Source organism: Acanthochromis polyacanthus, chromosome 3 (genome assembly GCF_021347895.1).
Source record: "Acanthochromis polyacanthus isolate Apoly-LR-REF ecotype Palm Island chromosome 3, KAUST_Apoly_ChrSc, whole genome shotgun sequence".
Lineage (NCBI taxonomy): Eukaryota > Metazoa > Chordata > Actinopteri > Pomacentridae > Acanthochromis > Acanthochromis polyacanthus.
Window position 1 is genome coordinate 29975274 of NC_067115.1, and position 15757 is coordinate 29991030.

The 15757-nt window shown below is 41.4% G+C and overlaps 1 protein-coding gene across 1 annotated transcript in view; it reads right to left on the reverse strand.

The window, feature by feature from the left end:
- Positions 1-378: 378 nt before the first annotated feature.
- The window catches only part of tbc1d9 (TBC1 domain family, member 9 (with GRAM domain)), a 33846-nt gene continuing 18467 nt past the window's right edge, over positions 379-15757 (reverse strand). Inside the window, exons 6-21 of the mRNA XM_022221847.2 lie at positions 14632-14839; positions 12855-13061; positions 12527-12691; positions 12125-12275; positions 9804-10018; positions 9598-9715; positions 8148-8433; positions 7865-7994; positions 6241-6339; positions 5945-6013; positions 5206-5446; positions 5039-5104; positions 4506-4592; positions 3966-4034; positions 3412-3515; positions 379-2247 (exon numbers count right to left, since the gene is read on the reverse strand). Coding sequence (XP_022077539.1) covers positions 1465-2247; positions 3412-3515; positions 3966-4034; positions 4506-4592; positions 5039-5104; positions 5206-5446; positions 5945-6013; positions 6241-6339; positions 7865-7994; positions 8148-8433; positions 9598-9715; positions 9804-10018; positions 12125-12275; positions 12527-12691; positions 12855-13061; positions 14632-14839 — 2998 coding nt within the window. The 3' untranslated portion in view covers positions 379-1464. The remainder of the gene's footprint in view (positions 2248-3411; positions 3516-3965; positions 4035-4505; positions 4593-5038; positions 5105-5205; positions 5447-5944; positions 6014-6240; positions 6340-7864; positions 7995-8147; positions 8434-9597; positions 9716-9803; positions 10019-12124; positions 12276-12526; positions 12692-12854; positions 13062-14631; positions 14840-15757) is intronic.

The window sequence follows — 15757 nt, forward strand, 5'->3', positions numbered from 1 at the left end:
TTTGCCACACACATGCACAACTCCCATGAAATATTAAATTTTTCACCAGTCCTGATGTGCATGTTTGACAAAGTTTGGCACGTGTTGGGGTATGTTTAGGCTGCCAAAGTGGAGTTTGAAAAGACAGGAAAAGAGTGAAGAAGAAAAAGAAACCCTAGGGTTTCAATAGGGTCCTTCGGCACCATCGGTGCCTTGGGACCATTGGTGCTCGAACCCTAATAAGCATGTCGTTTGTGCCTCTGTGAAACTACAACTGATGTGACTATAACTCATCTTAAAGAAAAAGAGGCTGTGGAGTTGAACGATCCTCCAGCAGAGGGCAGTAAGACTCAGCGTTCTCCATCATAAAGGCTCTGATGAAAAACAAGTCTGGAGGCGTTTTACTGTGCAGCATTGAATCAATCATACTGTAATTTTAATTAGATGGAGTGATACACAATGCATCAGAATCCAGAGTAACAACTTAAAAACAACAACAACAAAGAAGCAATGTAAAAATGCACTAAGCAAAAAGGTAAAAACCTTAAAAAAAAACGAACATTTTCAGTTTGGAGTGCAGACAATAGCAAAAGGCAAGCAAACAGACGTTAGTGGATCACGTTGTGTCGTAGAGAAAGTGCAGAATCTAACAGCATTTTAGTGTAACCACCATTTCTCTGAACAAATACCTTCATTTCTGAACCATCAAAATGTTTGTTTTTTTTCCACCCATTGTTCTTTTTCTTCTCAGTCAAGTAAACTGTGATTGTAGATTTTTATTCATTTTTCTGTCATTGTTTGCGACTACTAATGACGGCTGGAGAGAATGAACTTATTTTTGAATACAGGGAGCGTTATTTTCAAGTGATTATTTAAAGTGGAGATCAGAGGTTTGTGTGTGAAAAAGACGACATGATTTGCCAAAGTGGAGCTGAAGACAGTTTGAACAATAAGACATGAAAATTCACTTTACCATCGAATTTTCACAGCTTCGTTTTGTATTTTTCCATATTTTCATCCAGTGGAAAAACAATAAAAAAATTTTTTTTAGCAGCAAAGGATATAAAGTAAAAGTAAAGTGACAAAGCAACAGTTTGACCAGATATGACGTGAGGTGATCGTAGACTATCATTATCCCCTGTATCTGTGGACATTTACATCTACATATAGCCTAAGAGTAATAGAGATTACAATATTAACACCTATGCATAATGTCTTATAAAGTACAGCTACTACATGTACACACTGATTTCATCTGAGCAAACCATAATGTTAATGTCCTGTTCCCTCCTAGATGGACAGAATCTAGTGATTGTTACAGTAAAAGTCTTTTTCTTCTGCTAAAATACATTGCCAAGAGCAGTTTTGGTCACATTCATTCAACTATCACACATTTTACATTTACCTTCATTCTCCTGAAAAACACCACTGACTGATCATCACATTTTCCTTTAAGAACGGCACGAGTCTTTCAGCAAAACCTCCTCACCCGGACAGAGAGATCTCATAGTCACTAGTGGACAGCAGGGGGCGCCCCACTTTGCGCACATTCTTGGCATTAGTTATGCGAGCTGCCACCTCCACGGGCTTCTCGAAGTAGTGCACCAGCGCCTGCTCAGTGAGGACGGAGGCCAGGAACTGCTCGAAGGTGATGGCCCAGTCTTTGTCGATGCTGGTGCTGTGAGGCAGCCCTCGGTCGTGAGCTCGGCCTCCTCCTCCTCCTCCTTCACCGCTGCTGGACCCTCTGCTGTCGCTGCGCACCAGAACAGTGTCATCTGCAATGTCCTCACACTGCAGCTTCTCGTCCAGCTCATGGGAGCCGGCGCTGAGCACCGAGTAAGACGACATCGACGTGTCATCTTTGGTTTCGTCGTCCGAGATGAGCATGGCGGACGACGTGCCCGTGTCCTTAGGAGACGAGTCCTCCAGCTTGATGTCTTGCATCGGGGGCAGCTGCTCGCTCGCTTCGTCCCCTTTTCCCTCCTCGCAGGGGCTCGACTTGTTCTCCAGGCCTGCAGGGTCGAAAACGTCTCCCAGATCCTGAGGCTCCTGGCCGACATTGGGATCCGAGACGTCTCTCGCACACATGCTCGGCTCCGATCTACCGTCCAGGTGGAGGTCCCTTCTGCCGGAGGAGAAGAGCTTCCCCACTTCTCCCATTTCCAGCAGCAGGCTGGTGACGGTCGCTGTAGCGTGATAGAGCTCCTGCTCCGCGACGTCCTCGCTGAACATGCTGTAGAGGGTCTTGCAAAGCTCGATGAACTGGCTCTGCAGGCAGAAACAGCAGAAATAAAGCTTACTGAGGATTGCATTTGAGTTTACATGTTCTTCTCGTGCAGTGTGAGCTTTCTTTAGCTTCCTCTCACAGTCCAAAAACATGCTGAGGTTAATTGATTACTCTAAATTGTCCGTAAGTGTGAATGAGAGTGTGATTGTTTGTCTCTATATGTAGTCCTGTGATAGACTGGTGACCTGTCCAGGTGTCCCCTATCTGATAGACTCCAGCTGTCAATTTACCAAAATTAATAAATAACAAACATCTCTGGACAGCTTATTTTAAATGAGGGAAAGACTTTATGTTGACACAGAGGAATAAGAAAGTAAATATTTAGCAATAACAAGTAATATTATTTGTTTAGGACTCTAAAAAAAATTGAAAGATCATTATTACTCCGCCATGGAACGCGGCAGAGTTATGTGATGACTGGCCTTGGTTTGTCTGTCTGTCTGTTAGCAACATTGCCCAAAAACTGATGAACAGATTCGGATGAAATTTTCAGGCAAGGTCAGAAATGACACAAGGACCAAGTGATTAGATTTTGGCAGTGATGAGGCTTATAGTCTGGATCCACGGATTTGTTAAACATTTCTGTATCATTGTGAGATAGCAGCACGGCGTCACTGTAACCATGACAACAAGTGAACACTACATCAGCTGCCTGCTGACAATCACATGATTGTGATCCTACTACAAATCCACCAATGTGGACTTATCCGTTTTGAAATGGGTCAAGGAACAATTGATCAAATTGTGGGGGTGTTTCTGAGTCCCATCAATTCCTGACGCATGCTACATATTTAGATCATGCGATCTGGTATCCGTACATAACGTACACATGCATAACACACGCCTGTGCTCAGTGCAAGGTCATTTTGAGTTCATCTATATTAAATGGCCACATTCTATGTTGCTGTGATTTCAGCCGTCGGAAATGATACGACTGAGCAGCCTTGGTGGAGTACTGCGCTCTGAGTGCTTTTCTTGTTCCATATGTATTCCTTTATAGTTTTGATGTCTTCTTTATTAATCTACAATGTATAAAATAATTAAATAAAAACCACTGAATCAGAAAGTGTGTCCAAACGTTTGACTGGTAGTGTAGATAATGGATGGACGATGCATTCCTATCGTTTACATAAATCAGTTCTTACCTGATTCAGCTTTGGGAGATCTTTTGTATTTTCTCGTTTAGGTTTCGTCTCCTGGTTCCACAGTTTCAAGTAATGGCGATAATCAGGATTGTTCTGTTTCTTCACTGCCAAAAGTATAATTACGGAGTGTTTCAGTCACAAAGACAAATGAAGCTCTGGGTTTAAAACGTCATAAAGACACCAGTGTTGTCTTGTTTCAGTGTGACGATTAAACAAAAGACTCAAGCTCAACATTTCTTCTCCTTTTCACTGGAAAACAGAAATCTAGCCGAACATCAGTGTTTTGCAAAGCTTGTTGCTAATATTGTGATGGAATATAAGCACACTGTTTCAGGCATGCATTGGCAATTAAAGTCTTTTTTAATCAAATATACAATCATCACTAAGGACTGCGGTTCACTAAAGTAAATGTTTTGCTGCTCATTTTGGTTAAAAATGGAAATACAGCATGTCGTATTAGATTTCTACAACTTTTGTAAAACAGAATAGGATAGAAAAGGATAGAATAGAATAGAGTAGAATGCGCTTTATTGTCATGTGAATGTGTTTCTTACCTTTCTCAGTTTTAAACGTAACCCTGACAAAACCGTCATCTTTCTCACTCCTGCACTTTGAGTCATGGCCTGAAAAAGAGAAGAATGAGAACAAGGTCAAACATTAACATTCGTTCAGTTAGAAATTCAAATTTTATGCAAAAACATGCCAGATAAAGATGTAGCAAGATCAGCTTTTCTGCAGCTGGACTGAACATCCGGCTCCATACAATACATTTATTGTACCTGTGCTTTCATCAGTGTCAGAATTGTTCTCCATGAGTGTATGTAGCGTGACTTTGAAAGAGGATAAATTCAGAGCTGTCTCGTGGTACTTGTTTGGTTTCATTGTTTTATTTCCCTCTCTCTTTTTTTTTATAGGCTGGGATTCAGTGAGGTGCAATAAAATGTCACCATTTTGGCAAACACAGTGGAAAAAATGTAGTATTTTGTTACTAATGTTAATAAATTAGTATGGCATCTTACTGCACCTGCATAGTGTGGTTATGGTACCAAAGATTAAACTGATCTGATCTCAAACAAAACCTGTTTAATTCTCACCGATGGATGTTTCTGGAGTGATGTCTTCGAAGAAATACTGAGTGGCTTCAAAGGCAGAATCCGGTTCTTCTTGTTCATGAGTGAACTCTGTTAAAACAAATTCAAAGAGACTCAAAATTCAACTTGGCTTTGTTAAAACATCATGTCAGCCATTCTTTTGCCAGCTTATCCTTCATTTGATGCAACACTTTGAAATTTAAATGAATTATAATGCAAGTTACCTTTGATGAATTGCCTGTTAAATATGTTCTGGATCAGTCAGTGAAAGCCTAGTAAAAACAACTTTTCCTCCAGTAATGACGGCTATAATGCAGTCATGATAGGCTCATTTGCTTGTTAAAATGTTCTGCAAAGCTAAATGCGAGTTTGCATGAAGTTGAGCGCTTGAATCCTCAGAATCCTCAGAAAATGATGTAGCCAGTGAAGTGAGACAACCAGCATTTTCTCTCCAGCTAATAATTCTGCTCTACCAGGAAGAAATGTTTTCGGTCGTTCTCAGAGTCGACTTTCCAGGATCGCTGAACTGCACTCACCAGGTAAGACGTGCATCTTGTAGAGCAGCTTGAGCTTCTCGGTGAGATCCCCGTGACACAGAACGCCTAGAACACACCATGATAAACATCCATTCATCAACCGAGGGCTGCTGAGTTGCTGACTGCAGAAGAATATTTACGAGGACATGCAGCCTCTCTGCACTTACCCAGGCCGTTGATAAATTCGCGGAAGTTGATGAGGGCGTCTCCATTCTGGTCGAGGAGACGGAAGAAACGCACGGCCAGCGGGTCGGAGTGGGCTCCGTTGGCCCAGGCGAACAGCAGGTTGAACAGGTCCTTGAACTGCTCCACGTCGATGCGGTACTGCTCCAGGTAGGGCAGGCTGGGGTCGTGGCGCTCTGTGGGGTTACTGCTGCCTCCCCAGTAACAGCTGGTCAGGTGCTCCGCCTGGGGAGAGGAAGAGAGCGGGAGACACTGTAAGAAAAAACTACAGGAGAAACACAAAAACACTAAAAAAGAAAAGTGGAGGATGAGGACAGAGCTGCTTTTTGCCGAGTCCGATAGAAGATATTCCTTTAATTATTCCACAGTTACGAAATATGAAGTGTTACTGCAGCAAAGGGGATAATACAAAAATATACACTAGCATTCACAGATTAATGTTGTATCTGTAAATTTTACACTTTACAAAGTCGTCCCACAGGCTGGATTGGACCCTCTGGCGAGCCGGTTTTAGCCTGCAGGCCGCATGTTTGACAAATCTGCTCTAAATCATTCTGCACAAAGTAACATATTTATCTTTATCGGTTGTTTTTACAGGCCTGAGGCACAAAAAAAGCTCCTAACTAAAGCAACAACGCCAAGATTCTTGGCACATCTCGAAGACATTACAGTATACATTTCAGTAGATTTATTTTCTTTGTATATTTCCTTTCTGGAACTCACCTTGAAGAGCACATAGAGCTCCTCCAGCTCATCGATGCTGAATGCCGTCTCTGTTACAATGGTTCTGACCTGAAACGTTATATAATAACATTAAGTAAAAATAGACAGAGAATAATAAAGTGTGAATGTGGAGCAGACGATCTAATAATGACTCAAGATCAAATCTTGTTTGGCTAAGCGACTTCTGAGGTTGGCAACTTGCCTGTTTACTTATACACTATTTGCACAACAGAGCTGCAACAACAACAACCTTCTAGTAAACGCGACTGACAAGCCAACACTGTTTAAATCCTCACCACGTTGCGTTTAGTGGTATCTTCGATGGTTTGGATGACCCTCAGTCGCTGTTTGAAACGCATCTGTTCAATCACATCCGCACGAATGGAGCCGAATTTCTGGCACAAAAGGAAAAAAAAAAAGAGAAACACTGAGAAATGTAGGTCAACCCGGCTGTGACAGTGCTGCATTATCACAGCGGAAATATTAAAGACGACCGCGTTAGATGGCTGGGCTTCACGGTGACATTTAAATTACACTAAAGTAGAAATCATCATAACTGAAAACGTACCGCTCTACAGTTTATACAGAAATAAGCACCAGAGAGAGATGATAAAATGAAAGATAAAAATGGACACAAACCACACAATATGAAAAAGGGTCACACATAAAATTCTGAATTTATATTCTCCACAGAACAAAACCCAGATCAAATGTAGAGGTGGAAATAATTTTACATGTACACTACCATTCAAAAGTTTGGGGTCACCCAGACAATTTCATGTTTTCCATGAAAACGCACACTTTAATTCATGTACTAACATAACTGCACAAAGGTTTTCTAATCATCAATGAGCCTTTCAACACCATTAGCTAACACAATGTAGCATTAGAACACAGGAGTGATAGTTGCTGGAAATGTTCCTCTGTACCTCTATGCAGATATATGCAGATACTTCCATTAAAAATCAGCCGTTTCCAGCTAGAATAGTCATTTACCACATTAACAATGTCTAGACTGTATTTCTGATTCATTTAATGTTATCTTTGTTGAAAAAAATACTTTTCTTTCAAAAATAAAGACATTTCTAAGTGACCCCAAACCTTTGAATGGTAGTGTATAATCCAGATGTGGGGCTGCACAGTAGCTTGGTGGTTAACATTTTCTCCTTGCAGCTAAAAGATCCCCGCTTCGTGTCTCAGCTTTCCTGGGATCTTTCTACATGGAGTGAAATAACTAGCCAACCTGTTCAATTAGTTCAACAGATAACACTGAAAGGAATGCTGACACGCTCTTAATGGCAGCGTCAGTTTCTGAAATTTGGCCCTTTAGTTGGTTTCATTGCTCAGGACTCAGGGAGATACCCTTTCTGTTTAGTTTTTACTCAATTCTGCAGTGCAACTAACCGTTAATCTGTTTCTGTAAACTTCTAAAACGTCTTCAAAAACTGACACCAGATCAGTCTTGCATCCATCAAGGTGTCACAATCAAAATTGCGACAAACTTCCAGACATTTCAGCGTCCTTTTCAACGATTTTCAAGAAATTTTTGGACAATTTTCATTAACTTTTCCACAATTTGTGGGTAATGTAGTGGGTTTTTCTCACTATGGAATTCATTTGTAGAAATTTTACAAAACTAATTAGCCAACATGTTCAACTAGCTCAATGGATAAAGGAATTCTTTGGGTACTCCAGCTTCCTCCCACAATCAAAAAAAAAAAAAAATGCTGAGGTTAATTGGTAATTCTAAAATGTCCGTAGACGTGAATGTGAGCGTGATTATTTGTCTCTACATGTAGCCCTGTGACAGACTGGTGACCTGTCCAGAGTGTCTCCTGCCTTCACCCTAAGTCAGCTGGGATAGACTCCGGGGGGCTCCCCGTGACCCTAATGAGGACTGAGTGGATCTAGATTCGATACCTCATAGGAGCTGCGGACCAGTTTGAAGATGTCAACCTCTGGATGTGGTTCTCCGTTATCTGTCAGCAGAGAGTGCAGGTGGGGGATGGGCGGGAGGGTGCTGTCCTTATTGGTCACACTGTCCAAGTACCTGCAATATGCAACATATGGTGTCAAAATGATCAAGAAGTCTGGCAGGGATGTGAAAGGAGTTAATAAAACTGAGACTGATGAGGAAAAATGACTGAATAATTTAGTAAAAACCACAAATAAAAGAACCATAATGTCTTTAACCCCTCCTTACCTGCCCAGGACCGTCATGGCCTCCCCGTCGTCCTTGCAGCCCAGCAGCTGGTGGATGTTAGCGTGCAGCACTGAGAGCGCCAACTGAAAGATGACCTTGATGCCGTCGTAGAAGAAGCAGTCCACCACCACCACCGCGCTCTCAAACGGCATGACGGACAGGAAGAGGGTGAGGAACCAGGAGAGAGAAATGGTGGAGATGACCCCGAGATCCTGCATGCAGTCGTACAGCTGGGGGACGTACTCACGGGCGAGCTCCTCGAACACGCCCTGGTCGACGAGAGCTCCTGTGAATAATATGAATGTTAATGTCATGAAAATGTTAAACAAGGGGACTCGGCTGTTAGCTCCATTGCCTTGCAGGAAGAAGATCTCCAGTTCATGTCCCAGTGTGGGATCTTTCTGCATGGAGTTTGCTTATTTTCTTCGGCCACTCTGGCTTCCTCCCACAGTCCAATAACATCCAACCATCCATTATCTAGATCTTTCAATCCTCATTAGCATTGCAGGGGCTGGGGTCTATCCTAGCTGACTTAGGGTGAAGACAGGAGACACCTGGACAGGTCACCAATTCATCACAAGGCTACATGTAGAGACAAACAATCGCACTCACATTCACACCTACGGACAATTTAGAGTAATAAATTAACCTCATCATGTTTTTAGATTGCGTAGAAGCTGGAGAACCCGGAGAATTCCTTTAAATGTTATACATTGAGCTAATTGAACGTTGGCTAATTAGTTTTGTAAAATTTCTAAAAATTTGTTCCATAGTGACAAAAACCCACCAAATTACTCACAAATTGTGGAAAAATCAAAGAAAATTGTCCAAAACTACTTGAAAATCATTGAAAGTGACTCAAAAACTCAGACCTCTCAAGAATGTCTCAAAGTTTGTTGGAATTTTGATTGTGACACCTTGGTGGATGTAAAACTGATCTGGTGTCAGTTTTTGATGAAATTTCTGATGCTGCAGATGAAAAAAAGAAGCTTCAGGGGAAAGTTTACAGAAACAGATTAACGGTTAGTGGCACTGCAGAATTAAGTAAAAACTAAACATCTGAAAAAGGGTATCTCCCTGAGTCCTGAGTAATGGAACCAAATGAAGGACCAGATTTCAGAAGCAGAGAATTGAGAGTGTATCAGCATTCCTTTCACTGTTATCTGTTGAACTGATGAACATTTTAGCTAGTTAGTTAACTCCATGGAGAAAGATGCCAGGAAGACCAGGACACGAACCGGGGATCTTCCAGCTGCAAGGCCAAAGTGCTAACCAAGCCACTGTGCAGCTGTCCAAAAACATGCTCAGGTTAATTAGGGATTCTGAATTATCCTTGGACTCCAGCCCCCAGTGACCGTAATGAGGATCAAGCGGTGTGTAGATGATGGATGGATGTTAAACAAACAGAAAACCCCAATCAAACATTGCCAACACCAAAGCAGACACTAACCAACAACCCTGGTGTTGTAGTAATCGGGCAGCATCCTCTCACAGAGTGCCACCAGCAGCCAGAAAGCCTCCTCCTCTTTGGCATAAAGCAGCAACACTGACGTCACAATGTTCATGGCCTGTGAAGTCAACAGAGAAGAGCAAAAACAGTCAAGTACTGTCAAGGACTGCTGCACTTCTATCACTTCACAACAAATGCATGCACACCTGACAGTATCCAATGTTGGGATTTCTAAATGCGTAGGCGGTGAGGACCCTGCGAAGGGCAGCGATGCCCATCTCGTTCTGAAAGGCCGGGTGCTCAGGGAGCGAGCGGTGCAGGTCTCTCTCGATCTCCTCCGTTGCCAGGTTGTATTTGCCCATCGATTTCTCCACCAGGTCCTCGTAGTATCCAGGGTGAGTGGCCATCTCGTTGATCGCCCCTGTAGAAGACACAGGAGGTTCAAAGGTGGAAAGCAGCTATCATGTTGAAAAAAAATTCTAAAAAGAGCAAAATCGTGGTAGCACTTAGTGATGGGGTCGACTACACACAAAGGTGACATTACATATTCAAACCAGTAGATTAAATGAATTTAAAGGGGAACAAAACCATCAGAGTAGCTGAAGATGTGAGCAACTTTAAAAAACTGAAAAATAGAATGCTACAAACATACTGGACATCTAACATTATACCAAGAGTGGCAGGAAGAAACTATACTATAAACCATGAACTGTATTGTAAATATTTTTTATACTCAATTTCGATAATTATTTTGTTTTTGTTTCTCATCAGACGGATGGCGAGTTTTTGCATTGAAATTTCATTCATAATGTGCACGAGCTAGTGCATGTTCTGTTTGACAATAAAAGTGGCTACTCTACTCTATTCCTCCATCAATCACATTTCAGGTTTAGTGAGCACGTTCAAGCACATACTTTAGTCATCATGTTTACTGGCAGGTTGCAGAAGGTCACTAAGCCGGTTTTTACACATTTTATTCTTAAATGAGATACCAGTTTGGCTCTGAATATCATAATAGAGCATGATGGTAAATTGTTTTTCTTGTGGGACGTTAGTAGATGCAGCCGAGTGTGGCTGTGGTGAAAACAAAGCAACTAGGACAACAAGCAGCGGGCGTCAAAAGTAGGTCACGAGGGAGCGAAGGTGGAGCCGTTTGTGACCCAAATCTGCTCAGGTGAGGACGACTACAAGCTGCTGCGCAACACATGACTGTGCTTGTAACGGTCTACAGAGCACACCTATCGAAATATGGGGCAAGTTGTGGCAGATTGAACGTCACAAACCTTTGCACAATGCTAGAATGTATGAGCTGTTCCACACAGATTCAAGCAGTTTAATTTAAGCTAATCTCCAAATTCCATCCTGTGCACATTAATGAATACATTAATTTCAACAGAATTTATGTAACAGTGACAGTTTTCTTGGACTCTTATCTCAGCTTTTTATATCATTTAACTGTCAGATATTACCAGCTTTAAACTGGAAAAACACTCAGAGAGCGCAGTACTCTGCCAAAGCTGCTCATTCTCCCATATGGCATTGTCAGAAATGCAGCATTTTTTGTATAAATGCAGCATTGTTTGTATAAATGCAGCATTTGTGCGTCAGTTACTGATGAATTGAAATTGTCAGAATTTGTTTCATTGGAAGACTTCCACGAGAAATCGACAACGGAAATCCTTTGAATAGTGCCTGTGTTCTCAAATTACTACTGTAAAACAACTCCTGTACTTTATGTATCCAATTGCTTGTGTTTAATATTTTAATGTCTGTTGTTATAGCCGTCTGTCTGTTTTTGTTAAATACAACATTTGCTGCTGCCTCTCTTGGCCTGGTCACCCCTGTGAAAGAGGTCTTGATCTCAGTGGGTCTATTATCCAGTTAGATAAAGGTTAAATAAAAATAAAATAAAGTAAAATGATGAGAAATCATGGCACCACAGAATGTAGTCATTTAATCTAAATGTACCCACAAACAAAACGACGTTGTGCTGAGCACAGATGTGTCTTATGCATTTGTACGTTATGTACAGATACCGAATCGTGTGACCTACATATGCAGAGGGTGGCAGGAACTGATGCAGAAACACCCCGACAATTTAATCAGTTGTTTCTTGTATCATTTCAGATGGATAAGTCCTGATAAGTGCAGAGTGGTGGATTTGTAGTAGGATCACAATCATGTGATCGTCAACAGGCAGCTGATGTAGTGTTCACTTGTTGTCACAGTTACAGTGACGCTGTGCCGCTATCTCGCAATGATAAAGAAATGTTTAATAAATTCGTGGTTCCAGACAATAAGCTGCATCACTGCCAAAATCTAATCAATTGATCCTTGAGTCATTTCTGACCTTGCCTGAATATTTCATCCAAATCCGTTACAGACAGACAGACAGACAGACAGAGACACTGATCGTCACATAACTCCGCTGCGTTCCTTGGCGGTGTAATAAAGGCTTTTGCACATTTTAAACCGTGTAATGATTTGTGTTTGCGTTTATTCCTGGCCTCCCCGAATGTTTCCTCACCAGAGAAGAGCAGCCACAGCTCTCCCCTCATGCCCTCAGGAATCCCCTTGAGAACCAGCTCCTTGGTCTTCTCCGTACGGTACATACACACTCCCTGTCCGTACTCTGTGAAGTGGTTCTTCCACGCCTGCTCCTTCAGGAACTCTTTCGCCTGTGCAGAAAGGGAGAAACGATTACACGCAGCCTGCAGCAGCCCTCCGTGCATTTTCATTTTCCATGCAGTGTAATAGTGTGAAAATGCCAATTATGGAAGCAAAACATGTGACAACTTCCACAACTGGTGATACCCTTTAATGCTAACAGGATGGATCAGTGTATTAGAAGGCATTGCTATGCTGCTAGAGCACGCTTGATGAGATAATGTGCTTTCTACTGTGTTTGACAAAGTGTGATTGAACTCACCAGTTTGGGATTAAACTCTTCAGGTGAGCGGCGGCGGTACATGGTCATGAGGGCTTGTGTGGCCGTGGGCACGCTGCTGTCGTTCAGATTGAACGTACGCTCGCTTTCTGAGCCCAGACTGTGCTGCGGACTGCTGGAGAGCAGAGATCCATGCTGGGAGTAGACCTGGAGACACGTCAGTCAGGATTTAAAACGACAATGTCACAGTTCTGTACGCAGTAATCGAGACATTTAAGACACAAAACAGTACATGCTGATGGGGAGCGAGCTCACCACATGATGAAACATTTCATATCTGGAGAGGAAAAATAGTTCAAGGAATTCTGACCTCGTCATCTGAGCTGTTGAGGCTGCCGTTAAGTTCCCTCTCCAGGTAGATTTTGGAGGTGGTTTGCTGCAGGAAGTCAGAGATCCTCTGCACCAGAAAGTCTCTGTCTTTGAGGTTGGCAAACAGAAAGGTCATGCGATTCTTGGTGCTGATGGAGAGCGGACTGGGCAGCACGTTGGAGCTGTCGGCCTTCTCCACGATTGTCACCTGCAGGACGACAGGAAACATTCACAACCTCAGCACCATGGAGACCAAGCGTGTAAAGCGTCTGAAATTGGAGGTTCTAATATCTTATAAAGATGACATCAACCAGATTTAACTTTGCAAAAAAAAAAAGAAAAAAAAAAAAGAAAAAGCAACTTAAATAAAAAGAAAGAACTGTCAGAAGGAAGTGTCACTATGTATTTTGAGACTTAAATGTATGATGTACATCTTCATTATATGGAATTCAGTTTTCCCATTTTTTGGAAAACTGCACATACACCACCGTTCAATAGTTAGCGGTCACTTAGAAATAGCCTTATTTTTGAAGGAAAAGCAGTTTTTTTTCCAATGAACATAACATTAAATTAATCATTGTTGATGTGGTAAATGACTATTCTAATTGGACAGATTTTTAATGGAATATCTCCATAGGGGTACAGAGGAACATTTCCAGCAACCATCACTCCTGTGTTCTAATGCTACATTGCCTTTGCTAATTGTATTGTCATCAATGTCTTGACTATATTATCTATTCATCTATATACTCATTTGATGAATAAAAGTGTGAGTTTTCATGGAAAATATGAAATTGTCTGGATGACCCCAAACTTTTGAACGGTAGTGTAGTTTTCTATGTGCACTACTGTTCAAAAGTTTGGGGTCACCCAGACAATTTCACGTTGTCCATGAAAACTCACACTTTTATTCATGTGCTAACATAACTGCACAAGGGTTTTCTAATCATCAATTAGCCTTTCAACACCATTAGCTAACACAATGTAGCATTAGAACACAGGAGTGATGGTTGCTGGAAATGTTCCTCTGTACCTCTATGGAGATATTCCATTAAAAATCAGCCATTTCCAGCTAGAATAGTCATTTACCACATTAACAACATCATGTCTAGACAGGATTTCCAATTCATTTAATGTCATCTTCATTGAAAAAAACTGCTTCATTGAAAAAAACTGCTTCTCTTTCAATAATTAGGAAATTTCTATATCCAAAACTTTTGAATGGTAGTGTATTTTTATATGTGCATATGAATATATGTATGAGTCATACCCACAATAACACAGGATTATTACTGAAGTTTTCATGGTGCCAATACTACCATTTGGGCCCTTGGACTAATTTTTCCTGGTTATATTACAGCTTGTGATGCTGCAGCGACTTGCTGTTCACATGTTTGTTTGTCACTGGAAGGTGCTGCGAGTGTTTCCTAGCAACCAATTTCCTCAGGTCTTAACAGGCTAAAGACATTTCGCAAAAAGGTGCAACCAGATGATTTTGTAAAACACATGTTCATAACTAGCCAGGAGATACTCAGAAGTTAGTGAGGGCTTTACACAGAAACTTAGTAGCGGGTATATAAATAGCTGGTGCGACTAAACAAAATGGATGACTGTGATTCAGCATAACAGCTGAATGTTGTACACTGTGTATACATCTTTCCAGAGCAGATGGGCCGTGACAACGCTTCTCTTATCGACATCATCAAACACAACCAAGCATATTTACATGCCATTTACCTACTTGGCACATTTATTTCCAAAATCTGCAGACTCCTCACCTCACGCAGGGGGATGATGAGGCTGCACAGCGTCTCTTCCTTGCTGGTGAAGCAGATGTAGTTAGTGGAAACAAACATCTGTCCCAGGATGTGCATCTTGTTAAAGGGAGTCCACAGGGTGCAGTCCGTGTGTCCGTCCAGTTTTTCATCTTTGGGCAGACGGAAGAGCGCACGGTAACGCTCGCTCTTCGCTCTCGCATCCAGATCTCTAAAAAATGCAAAACTCTCATGTCAGATCATAGACTTTTGCATATACATTTAGATAAAGTACAGTAGTTTTATTCCCAGCCTTGATGAATGGATAAATCTACACAGTGAAATATTTGTGTAGACAGTAAAGTGAAACCTGCCACAGATCTACAGTAGACGTTATAGTTCCAACTCACTGTACTCTTGTGTTTCATAACACATAGCTGCTGTGCTCCTGATGTTAAAACTTTAAAATCAAATCTCGCACCATTTTATACCATTGTACTTTGGGTCATTCCGTGTCAACTCAGCTGCTTGACCATTTCAGCATCTCTTGAAACTTTGTAAGAATGATCTTGGGCATCTGAATGCAAGCCAAAGATCATTCCATCATTCATAATGAAGGCATTATGGAAGGATATTGAAACTTTGCACACAAGTAGATGACACTTCCATCTCTTATGATCCCCAATTTCATCAACCTACCTATGATTCAAGATGTGCATCTGGCTATTTGGAAATTCATTACTTTTTTCACTTGACTGGCGATAACTCCCATTTCCAATAACACATGAAATCCTTCAGCATTAGTAATGTTATGCAGCAAGTATTTTTACAATAACATTGATCAGACAGATCCTAGGTATTAGAGATATACACATCTCATTTAATGGTTTTTCTTGGTTTTCAGGACTATTTACATTTTTGATTCTCACTGAAGGCATTAAAACTATGAATGAACACAAATGGAATTATGTAGTAAACAAAAAAGTGTAAAATAAGTCAAAACGTGTTTTATATTTTTGATTCTTCAAAAAAACAGATTACAGCCCAGATAAATGCCACACAGAGTTCTAGTAGCAGACACATCTCTACATCAACTGTTCAGAGGAGACTGACCAATCAGACCTTTATGGTCAAACAGCTGCTAAGAAAC